Raw genomic sequence first — 12,105 nt, forward strand, 5'->3', positions numbered from 1 at the left:
CAGGGGTTGAACCCAGGACCTCAGACATGGAACGCATGCACTCCCTCACTGAGCTACAGTCCCTTGCCCCCAATTCCTGCAGGTCTTGTGAGGTTTTCTTGATCTGCAGCGATCAGAATCCAGCACATCTGTGACTGAGGGACAGGGGTGAGGGACTCCCGGGGTTCACAGATAGGGTAAAGGCTGGACCGATCCAATGATCTCATTGGAAGAAGGTGGCTTGGTTGGTTCAATGACATTGTTTACACATCACATGGATGGCCAGGATCCACATGCCTCAGCTACTGCCGATCATGCCCATACTTTTAATGATATTCACTGATGGCTGTTGCCTTTTTCACACCGCCAACCAGCCAAAATGGTCTAGCAGAGCGCATACCTCCATGGATCAAGCCTATAGTCGCGGCTGTATTTGTACACTGATAGGTTGTCATGGGGTTGGCTTAACTATATATTAAAGCGCTGAAAATTCAAATATGGCTAATACCTCAGGGATGCTTCCTGAACCAAATGACAGTTCAGACCCAATGGCTGAACTCTCCTTTGTCTCTGTTCTCAATAAAACCGCCAATCCTGTTCACGGGATTAATGGCCGAACAAATAAATGGGCTTTTTTCCCAGTTCCTCTGCAGCAGAGGTTGGAGATGGGGGTAAATTGGTTGACAGATATGTAACAGCAGGTGGGGAGAGTGTCGAGGCCGACCCAACACGCACCTCAACCACGCAGGAAGAAATGTTCGGCTTTCCGCCCATTGACGTTACGCTGGACTGACAGTTTGATTGATGGCTTTAGACAGAAGGGGGCTGAGAGGGGAGGGGGGGGGGGCACATGTGAGAGGTGATAAGAATGATGAGAAACAGACAGCCCCAAAGACAGCTATGTCCCGATATTCATTAGGGAAATTAAGGCTGTTAGCTAAATGACAATTTCTGTGTTTTTTTTGTGCGCATATGGTCTGTCTGCTCCGGAGGGCAAAAGTCCTCTGTCTTTTTTGCCCCCTCCCCCCCTCTCCCTCTCTCACACATTCACACTGACTGGTGTTGCGGGATTAAAAAGTGACGCATATTAGCGTGATTTGATTTCAGGGCTTAAAAACAACAAAGAAATACTTAAAATAGTGACATGATTCTGTAAAAAAACAAAAGAGGAAAAAGCCAGAATGCTCCCGTGCAAGGACAAGGTCAATGTGTCGCGAGTCTGTGTGGTTTATTTCCCCTTGATTCTGTGCCAGATAATTGCATTTTCTGAGGGTTTCTGGCTCCTGCATCCTTCCCCTGCTCCTTCCTCGGTGCCACTTTATTTTCCCTCATCCACAGCCGCAACAATCTACATCCAAATGTATATTAAGCAGGACATTTCCTCAAAGGCAAGAAAATACGAGCAATATATGTGCACACGCACGCACGCCAATACAGTCCAATCAAAATGAATAATTTACCAACATGTGACAGTACACGGGCAGGCGCGTGCTCCCTGACACCAACACATTAACCAAGGAGCGCAGGGTCACGGATTGCAGCTTCCTTACACCAGTCTCTGAATATTAATGTGTGGGGACAGATAAGCAACCGTGGAAATCCCTTTAAGGCCACGCTGGTCTTTTTTTGTGTGGGCTAATTTATGGTTCATGCAAATTGGAGCTTTCAGGTTGAATATTTGTGCATACAGAATGTTCTTTAGGCTCCTTTGAGATGAGCCCGAGCTGACACGGTGTGGTGTGATGCGCGCCCAACACGCTTTGTTTCTGTCCGACTTGATCCAGATTAGTTGTGACATCGTGCAAAATTAGGGGATGATACACTCACAGTGTTTGCTGCATATGTTTGTTGATGGGTTTAGCGGCATCTGCCCACTTCCGTTTCTCCGTTTCCCATGCAGTTAGAGCCCATTTAATATCTTTTAGCACTTGCTTCACCTGTCCAAAAGGGGGCAGGTGATGAGTCCATCTGAAAGATAGCGTCAACCTAAACGATATGTATCCACCAACTCCTTATTTGTTGAATTCACTTGCCTTTAAACAGATCCAGATGATGTGGATGTCCACACTGACAGTGATTAATTTACCAGGGGGGTTATTCTCAAGTGCCCTCATCTCTTACGAGTGCTGAGAAGAAGACGTTTATTGTGATCCTGAGTGATGTTTATCCATTCAGAAGTCGCTGGCTGCATAAAGATGAGTCACGCACAGCAGGAGCGTAATCAGACTCGATTAGAGACGGCGCCGTTCGCTCCTTTGCTCTATATGGGGTTTTCTTTGCCAACAGTCCCTCACCTATGACCTCTGTCCTCCTCCTTCTTCCCTCTCCTTGTCTAGTAAATCCTTTAATCTGGGCTACTCCGTGACCCCTCCCTTTTATATAGAAGTCGGGTACATGTCTGCACCCCCGCCCCGTGAAATTAGCCAGTCAGCGCTGCCAGACGCTCTTGAAAAAGACACAGATGAGGCGGGAAGAATATTGCGTTCAGTTCTCCAACTGGTTCAGACAGAGATGGCAAAATTTAAACAGCGGAAAAAGCAAACACGTTTTTCTGTCCCAGATTAGTGAGTCGGTGTAACGGGTTTTTAAAGCACTGAAGAAACAGAAATGTCAGGACAAATTAACAGCACATGGCTGAAAACAATCTCTGCGGATTAGAGGCGTCTTCAAGACCACTGACCTCACATCCACCATTTAATCATCTTTAAATGCTCCACCCCTCCATGATGTCAGTTAACTGACAGGTGGATTAAAGGAAGAGCACTATAAGAGTTTTGAAATGTCAGAAAGTGCTCATGCCTAATTGTTCTCTCGGTAAAAAGGGTAGCAACAAATCATTAGAACTGCAGCAATGCATATTTCTCCATTATCACGATGGGGATGCCATTTAAATTTGATTTAAATGGATATAAACAAATACAGGATGAGCATCCCAAACCTTTTTATATATTAACTGTTCAATAAACCAGAAGCACTGATCTTCACCCATGGCATCTCCAGAGGCAGAGAATTGTAGTATTCTCTTTCAAGTTAGTATTTACTTGAATTTTTGTGTTTATGTGTTGCCATTAACGAAGTCGTTTAACAAAATGCAGGTAGTGGTATTTATGGGGGACAAATACTTTAATTACTGCTCTTTTTCAAAAAGCTAAATTAGAACTGCCAAAACTACATTTATATATCAACAGTCTGAACTTATCAAGTGTTATTATGACCGATAAATACAAAGTTATAGATACTTTTTAATTTTTTGGTAAATGTGGCGACATCATGTGGGGATTTAGTGTAATTAGTAATATTTGACAAAGTCAACTAAACTAAGACGACTACGAATGTAATTCCAAACATCGCAAACACTTTTCCACGTTTGAGTTAGTTCCATGAAACTGCCCTAGCCGAGCGAAACTACGCCAAAAATCCTCAGATAAACTGGAAAATCTCGTCAAAAAGTTTCAATTTCCGGTCTTTGAAATCCGAAGCGCGTGCACCTGTTCGCCCGTGACATCATTTATTTACCTGTTGTATCTCCTCGCGCTGTAGTCTCTATTTCCCCTTTCAACCCGGAAGGCGGGGCGCGAGGCAGCGCTCGAGCGCAGAGGCAGACTCAGCCCCGTCAGACCAGCCTCCGAATCCTTCAGCGTTCAAACGCCGCCCGAGCAGCGGCGACGCGCAGAAAATTGACCTCAGTTTGCAAACCTTGGCGTTATTAGATCGCTTTTATTTACTCGGATAATTACACCCCGGAGACGAAGGGAAGGGGGTTTATTTCTTTTTGTAGCAGCGGGACAGACTCGGCGACACCGGAGCTCAGAGCGCGGAGGAGACGCAGCTTATGAACCAGGGACGCACGGCTTTATTCCTGCACAGGAGGACGGCACTTTGGATTAGTTTAACGCACTCTTTGTGAGTGGCATGTGCCTCCAACGTAACTAAAATATTTTATTTTACGGTTCTCAGCCCAGTGTTATCCTGTAGTGGATAAGAACCGCCCCAGGACACAGCGGACGCATGCACTTCTGTGCAGGAAAAAGCTGTAATCTGTAGCAATATCGGAGAATATCATTTTCATTTGAGTTGTTATATTGCTTAGAAATAAAGCCTTAAGTGCGTTCCTACGGGTTTGGACGGTGAAGTGTTTTTTTTTTCTCCGAACTGTGAGAACCCCGGTGAAATCGGGTTCGGGATGCGTCGCAGCTGAAAGCAGCAGTTCTGGACTTGGGTGCTGAAATCTGATCGGGCCGAGCTCCACTTGCCAAAGCGGGACAACCCAGGATGAGAGGCCGTGCGACGATGATCCTGCTCCCGGCGGTGTGCCTGCTCTGCGCGGCCTCCTGGGCAGCGACCCTGGGCGGACTGGGAGGTGAGTGCATCCTGCAGGACGGAGGAAAACAAACACGCACGACGGCCGCGTTGTTGATGATGAAACCTGAACTTATTTTAGATTTAAAAACAGACGGTGTTCATTTCATCGCCGGCGAGTGTCTTCACTTTGCAAATACCCAACAGTGTGCGTCTAATTTTCTGGCCTTTTTTGCATCTATGAGGCAACCGGGTCACCCTTGCAACATGCCTCTGGCTCCACATCTACAACTTCAGCACGGTTTGCCAACTGCGGAGAAAAGAATGCCGAAGGAAAAAAAAAATGCTGTGGCATTGTTCAGTCTCTCCAGCCTTTAACCGGGCTTGATGAATGATGCTGGCAGAGCAGGCAGGTGCCCGACTTGTTCCTCGGGCACAAACTCCGAGGCACATTAGAGGCTTTGAAACGTAAAGGGACAGTTTAGAGGGGGCAAAAAAAAAAACGTGCTTTTGAGGTTTTTGCTTGAGCCAGAGCGGGTCAGAGGTCAGGATTAATGGCGCTTTATCTGCGTGGAGGAAATGAGCCCGACGCTTTTAACCAAAGAGTTTGTTTGGATCGCACTCCCAGCAATATTTAAAAGCACCAAATACTGGAGAGGCTCCTACAGATTGGGATGGGTGAGTGAATAGGAGATAAGCTTGGCTCGCTAACAGGCTCTCCCTTTGTGCTCCAACTCCCGGGGTCAGCTGCGCAGCCTTGACGGCCTTCCTGTTTTCTGAAAACTGACCGTCCAAAATGAGAAGATGCATCCAGAGCGCTGAAGTATTAGGAAGCCAGAGGGGGGAGGGGCAGCCATCCAGCGATTGTATTCCAGCCCTCCTGGCTTTATCTTGTTTGTTTTTAATATAAAATCTTAAAGTATTGGTCTGAAATCCTTCTCGATCTGGTCCTTTCTTGTCCAGCGTGGGATTGTTTCTGCACACACATGCAAGGATGCAAAGATTTGTCTGCTGCACGGTCGACTCGGGCATATTTTCTGAATGAGCGCAGTATCCGATGGTCGGATTCCAGCCTGTGCGCGGGCGCGATTATACAAGGGAGGCCCGTGGCGTGCTGGGCCCACAACAAATACAGTTGGACCGCGTCCCAACCGACGCCAACGAGGGAGGAGGAGAGACGGAGGGATCCGTCAGCGGCTCCTGTCTGATGTTTTCCTACTCTTAAGTCGCCCCTTGTGTTTGCCGTCTCTCCGAACCTTGCAGGGCGTGCGCGTCCGTGCCGCGGCGCTCTCGGGTGTTATGATTGAATCCGGGCTCTTACGTAAGACAGTGTTGTTGTGAGCCACTGGTCAGGTGGCTCACATGATTGCACGTGTTCGTCAGTGCACCTGAGCAGGGCGTCTTAAGGGCAGCGTTGGCATAAAAACAAGTGAAAGTACTGCAGCTAGTGCCACCTACAGGCTGTTTCCATTAGTTCAGCGTGTAATAACTAGATGTTCATCCTGTTATAACGAGATTAGATTATGTTGTGTGTGTTTTTCTCCGTTGAACCTGTTTTCTCACTGTCGCTCAGTGATGCATCTGCTTGTTAAGTGTGATGTTAAAGCAGATTTAATTAGCCTGTTGTGGAATTACCCCCCACCCAGCTAGCAAGCATTGGGGGTGGGGGTAGGGGGGGGGTAATAAAACTGCTCCTGGAAAGAGCGGTGCACCAGCAAAAACGTATTACTTAAGAAATTCTTCATGCTTGATCAGGGTACTTGGCGGCGCATGAAAACAACAACAACAAAAAAAACATCAATGAAATGGCTGGAAAAATAAACCCGTTTGCCCCTTGCGTCACATCGACATAGGCACTGTGCAGTCAGTTTCTCTGGTCTGGTAGCCTTTTTTAATGCCTCTCACATGAAACTCATTAGGGTGTCGGCACACATGGGCGGGCCCGGCTCCCGGCGGTACGACCACTGTACGGAACCATTTGCAGCGAGGGGAGAGAGGGGAGCTCAGCTTCATGCCACGAGATGGGTTAGTCCACAAACATGCGATTGTGCGCCTAAAAAGATTCTTCTGTCTGTTTGGAGTCCAAAACATCCCCCCAGCCAAACATTTCTCCTTCCTGGAGCTTTCACTGATGGAGGATTCAGACCTCTGTTGGACTTTTCTGGCGTGAAGGCCAGCATTTTCACACGGGCTGCGCCGAACTATGAGCGTGTGGGCGGACGGGAGTTCCTAATAACAAAGACTAATCAAAGCAGGCTGGAAAATAAGGGTGATGTTCACGAAGTACTGTTGTGAAGGTGGGCGGAGCCCGGGGCTGCGATGTCTGCGTTGCCCTCTTGCGAATCTTGGGGGCATCACACGGGGGACAAAGCAAGAGAATTCAGACGAATGGGTGTGAATTAGTGCAGGCTGAACTTGAACTTTGTTGTTTCTTAAAATTCTATGTATGAATCCTTCATAATATTACTGACAGACGCTTTTCGAAGCAACACTGAGCTGATGCAATCAAAAAGGATTTTTGAAATTCTGCTTCACAGACCACTTAAATGGATTAAAATATAACGTTTAGTCCAGTTCAGAAGAGTTTCTGAGTCATGCTAAGGTTAGGAAATTGGATCAGGGGTGCTCCTTGGCCACACAGATCAGACTCATGAGGCGTGATATGTCACAGATAGGAGCAGGCCCGGAAGAGCGGAACCTTTGAAATGAACTACAGCGGCGTGTGGGTTGAATCAACATCATTGTGCCCCGGCGGTGAAAATGAAGCTGCTTTCTGAAGAAAGAGAACAGTCATGGATGCTATTCACACTCGCCTTTTGCTTGATGAGACAAAAAAACTCCTTTTTAGGCCATCTCTTGAGTGCATAATGGAAAGTATGCTCTGGTATCGCATCTATCCCTCTCAGGCCCATCAGTGGTGCTTTAAGTAGCATCCGCCTGTTTTCAAAGGCTTGTATCATTGGTTAAGATCCTTTTTGTTTATGCGCCTCCCGCTATCTTGTCCCTTGTTTCTTTTGCTTATCTTTTCCCCTTAAGATCTCTGGGTTTTAGTGCTTACATCAGGAAAACGGAGAATACACTAAGGTCAGCCTTGAAACCCAGCAAAACAAAACAAAGATGCATTTCTGGGGTTGTTAGCTGCGTTCAGGAAAGGGGGGTGATAGTTTCACCGTCATCAGACACCTACAGAACGTCATTGACATTCATCAGCTTCCCGCGGGTTTCGTCTCAGAATGAGCTCTTTGTGGAGCCCAACAGCGTCTCTGACTCTCAGAATTATATTAGCTTAATACACGTATTGGGTTGTTCTGTGCACTCGCCCACTTTGTTGTTGCACACTCAGCCCACACAGGCGCTCCTGTGACCGGAGCCTGTCAGCGTAAAGGTCAGCCGGAGTCAAGTGTCAAAGGCCACGCACACGCACACACACACGTACGCACACATAGAGTCAACGCAAGCAGATTCTCCGCGCGGCATTCCCAGGAGGTTTCCTTGATGGGATTTAGGCCTGATTCTTCGGCCCCTGCTTGGACGTGTCTGTCCCCACCGTATAATCAAACACCAGGCGCACCAGGGTCAGCGTCGTTGGAGGCTGACGCCGTAGGTGGTTTGTCGGAATTCTCCCCCCCCCCCCCACGTTCCTTCCTCCCGCCACGCTCTCACTCCCTCACTCTCGAGAATCCCGACGCAACTCGCTGTGCCACCACGTGAAATGCAGCATTTATCTGGGGCTTTAAATCTTCCGGGGCTTAGTGGAGCGCGCGTTTAAGTGTGTGTCAGCGCACATTACCCACCAGGCGCTCTACATGGAATGAATGCGGCGCACAGCTACGACGTGTATCCCCGACTCATTGGGATGCGCGCTGGATCCCTGGCATCGTCTTCGTCTCTCCGAGAACTCCGTTGCATGGAAAGCGGCCTTGTTGGTGCTAAACCTGAGAACATCGCCGCCGCGCATCCGGTTATATGCTAGCAAGCATTTACACGATGTGCCAGTTTATGACAGAGGACAGAGTAATTGGTCCTCTTCATCAAGAGAAAAACCAGCCAGACAGACAAAAGGGGAAAGACATTGATTCAATAAAAAGATCAGAGGTCGCCGAGGGTCACCTTGTCCGTGCCGGGGACGCCGACGGCATCCGCTTAACCTGCTAGCTCTGGCGGAGCCTCAGAGAATTGGTGGCTGTTTACCAAGACTGATTGGAAATCTGGAGGTAACAAAATTCATTAATTAACGAAAGCGTCGAGTCTGAAGAGACATTCATCATCCTCTCCATCTCAAGCTCTCCTCACGCACGCGCGCACGCACGTGCACTTGATCTCCAGCAGCTGTTATCAAATGCAAACCTCCACGAAGTGCTGTGTGTCTGCGCCAGACGCTGGAACTCGTAATTTTGTGGTGAAACTGCGGCTCTGCTCCTGCAGCAGCGAGCAGGCGGTCGGCTTAAAACCAGATCTGCCTGGTGGCAGCTTTTTTTTCTTCCTCCCTGTCTTGGTGACAGCTGGAAGCTTGAGGTGGCACCGTGCACAGGGTTTCTGAGCTGACGTCGACAATCCTCTGCTCTCTTATTTCTGCCTTTGCACAAACAGATGAAATATTTTCTCCATTAAAGATAAACCGACTGAGTCGAATGTAAGTAATTTTGGTGTATGAACATTGTTTTTACAAGCGGTGATGGTCCAAATATTTAGTTAAATGGAGAATTTTTAAATTACTATATTCAAGACAGCGGGTTTCCTCCCAATTGTGAACTTGTGAACTTCCCAGACGCTCTTTCATTAAGGTTAAACTCTCCGGCTTCGACAAATTCACTGGCCTGAAGCCGAACCGGCAGGTTTAACTGGTTTTGAGGTCGTCAACGCTGAGCGTGCTGGCCCGACTGGTTTACACTGACAATAAAGGTGCACGGCAGGAACTGCTGAGTCAATTTACAGTTCAATTAAGTTGGGAATTGCCGTGTTTATGCAGCAATACCAGAGGCCGTTTGGTGGGTCACACGCAGTGAGCGGAATAAACCTGTTCACACACGGGAACACTGGCTCTCGAAGGGAGTCTGGATAATGTATCTTCAAAGGCAGACTCTGTTTGTGTGTGTGTGTGTGTGTGTGTGTGTGTGGGTGTGTGCGTGTGTGTGTGTGTGTGTGTGTGAGGCGAGCCAAGATATGTATTTCATTTCTGTATTATTTTTGTGCTTGTTCTCTCTTTGGCAGACTAGCATATCAAACCACCTCTACACTCTCGCTGTGTGTGTGTTTTTGGCTGTCTTTGTTGGCACACAACCACAAGAGCTTTTTTTTCCTCAAACACACTCACATACACGCACACACACACACACACACACACACACACACACACACAGCTTGACAGTAAGGGCTATCCTGCTTTTCCTGCTTTGTATTTATTGATTTTTACTGTCTTCTGTCTATGCAAGTCGTTCCTAATGATATCATGAGCATGTTTGGGTTTGTGTTTGTGTGTGTGTGTGTGTGTGTTTTATTGATTTGAGTTTATTCCCAGGCTTGTTGGTTCTCCTTCGCTCACATTGCTCACATTGACTTACTGCTACGCTAAGTGACACCAGCTAAGGAAGCTCTAATGGCAGGAAGCAGGCTGGGGTGAAACACAAAGGAAAAATCTGTCAGGACAAGCACACGCACGCACACACACACACACTCACACACTCAATGCTCCATTTCATGCTGATTCCTGTTTGCTTTTACCTAAAAATTCAGTTTCCCCCGTGCGTTTGGTTGCGCGCTGTGTGCGTCTCGTTAAATCCCCTCCTCTGTCTCGCTCTCCTCCGTCCTCTCGGTCGCCCTCCTCTGCCGTCTTTATTGTGGTTTATTTTAATTGGTGTCTGAGGTGGTAATTACAGGGAGGGCTGCAGCCTGGCAAAGGAGGAGGAAGAAGCAGTCTGGGAGTTGGAAGGGTGAAGAGGAGGAGGAAGAAAGGATGTGATGACAGAGCTGTCGGAGAGAGAGGAGAAATACCTTTTCCTGATGTGTCCAAAAGGTGGAAAGGATATTTGAACAATCAATAGTTGCTAAAAGTTTGCTCTGCGAAATGGAGCCTTCCCGCAGAGGCCCTGCAGGCCTGTTGCGCGGCTGTCTTTTCTTTGCCTTTGACTTATGGTGTATTCTGGACGTTCTACATTGTTGGATTTTGGACTCATGGAGTTTCCTCCAGGCCATCTGGGCTGTTGAATCCGGTTGACATTCAGATTCACACAGACAGAAACTAAACCCACTTTGACTGTCGCCTTCTATTTAGAATAACGCGGTTACAAACCTCATTTATACCTATTCCTGCACATTTATCGCACTTCCCCTTCATAGCCAAAAGAAACGTCGCAGATATTTTGGTTTCTACTCGTGTGTGTGTGTGTGTTTGTCTGTGTGAAAGGATGTGCTGAACGCCTGCAACCTGTGTTAAATGAGATACAGTCGTGGCCCCTCCTCCTGCTGTCTGGGACACACACACATAATCACATTGTTGAAAGCTCACCGTGCTGTAAGGATACATTAATGCTGATCCACATTATCATAATTGAGGTGTCTGCTGAGCCTGTATGTGTACTTTGTGCGTGCGCGTGCATCCGCAGGGAATTCAGAAAGAGAGAGGGTCTTTAGAGCCAGACAGGCTGCACACTTTCATCTTTTAGCTCTACATTACAATGCAGGACAGGTTGTGTGTGTGTGTGTGTGTGTGTGTGTGTGATTGTATTTGTTACATATTGAGAACCAAAATACTCACTCTACTAGCAAAGTGAGGACATTTCTGTAAAGTAGGGTTCAGGCAGGGAGCTGGGTTTAATGACTATGAAAGGCCCCACAACGATAGAAGTACGAGGATGTGTGTTTGTGTGTGAGCTGCTAGGGAAGGAAAAACCTCCTAAAGGCACGGCCATGCCAGCGCAGAGAGCACGCCGGCCTCTCAGAGCACCACATGGATGACATCACATTTACTTTACTTCTAATCTAATTTTTTAAAAAAGATTTATAGTTCCCCACAACGACATCATTGCAGAGTCAGATGGAATCATGACATCATGGCGTCCATTTTGTAACCATCTCATCAGCTAAAGTGCTTTGCTCTAACAGCCCCTCGCTGATTAGATTAATATCGCTGCGAGATGCACCGCGGAAACTCGTCTGATATGATGCGTAAAACGGCTGCAACAGGAAAACACGGGTATAAACACTGTTCATTAGAATCACCCGCAGCAGAGATCACACCGATATGGACGCAGAGCTCCCCGTTCGTTATATTATTGTTAAATCAGCACGCACAATCAAATGCTACACGCGTTAAATTCAACTGGACCACAATCAGCTAATGGGCTTGTTTGTGTGCGACTGTGGGGAGGCCTGGCTATCGCGCTAATAGGGAATTAAAGAAAGGACTTAAAGACACTAAGAGGTGATGTGGACTTATCCCACTCAAACATATGGGTTAGGTCGAATGAGTGCACGTTTGTGTGCACGAAGTCGGTATTCTACAATCAGTGGCTACTTTAATAGCCGCTAATGATGGTCTCCATGGCTCCTGAACATTTCCTGAATAGCATGTGCGGGATCTGCTGACCATTTATGAGCATGTTTGTGTGTGTGTGTGTGTGTGTGTGTGGACAGGAAAACCAGGAAATTGTTTTCAGCCAGGTGGCCTAGTTAAACCAGAGAACACACATGAGCTTGGCAATCAGGTCGCTAAATGATTAACAGAATTAATTGCTCCTTCACAGAGGAACACGTAACTGTGCAAATAATAATTCCCCACACACACACACACACACACAGCACACACACACCTACCCCGCTTCCATACTG

General features: G+C 47.4%; 1 protein-coding gene and 1 long non-coding RNA gene across 2 annotated transcripts in view; one reads left to right on the forward strand and one right to left on the reverse strand.

The window, feature by feature from the left end:
• Positions 1 to 12,105, reverse strand: part of LOC115250732 (uncharacterized) — a 46,134-nt gene that overhangs the window by 18,848 nt on the left and 15,181 nt on the right. The gene's annotated exons all lie outside the window — the stretch shown is intronic.
• Positions 3,550 to 12,105, forward strand: part of sema4f (sema domain, immunoglobulin domain (Ig), transmembrane domain (TM) and short cytoplasmic domain, (semaphorin) 4F) — a 29,543-nt gene continuing 20,987 nt past the window's right edge. The window contains exon 1 of the mRNA XM_011606606.2: positions 3,550 to 4,339. Coding sequence (XP_011604908.2) covers positions 4,252 to 4,339 — 88 coding nt within the window. The 5' untranslated portion in view covers positions 3,550 to 4,251. The remainder of the gene's footprint in view (positions 4,340 to 12,105) is intronic.

This window comes from Takifugu rubripes, chromosome 8 (assembly GCF_901000725.2).
Source record: "Takifugu rubripes chromosome 8, fTakRub1.2, whole genome shotgun sequence".
Lineage (NCBI taxonomy): Eukaryota > Metazoa > Chordata > Actinopteri > Tetraodontiformes > Tetraodontidae > Takifugu > Takifugu rubripes.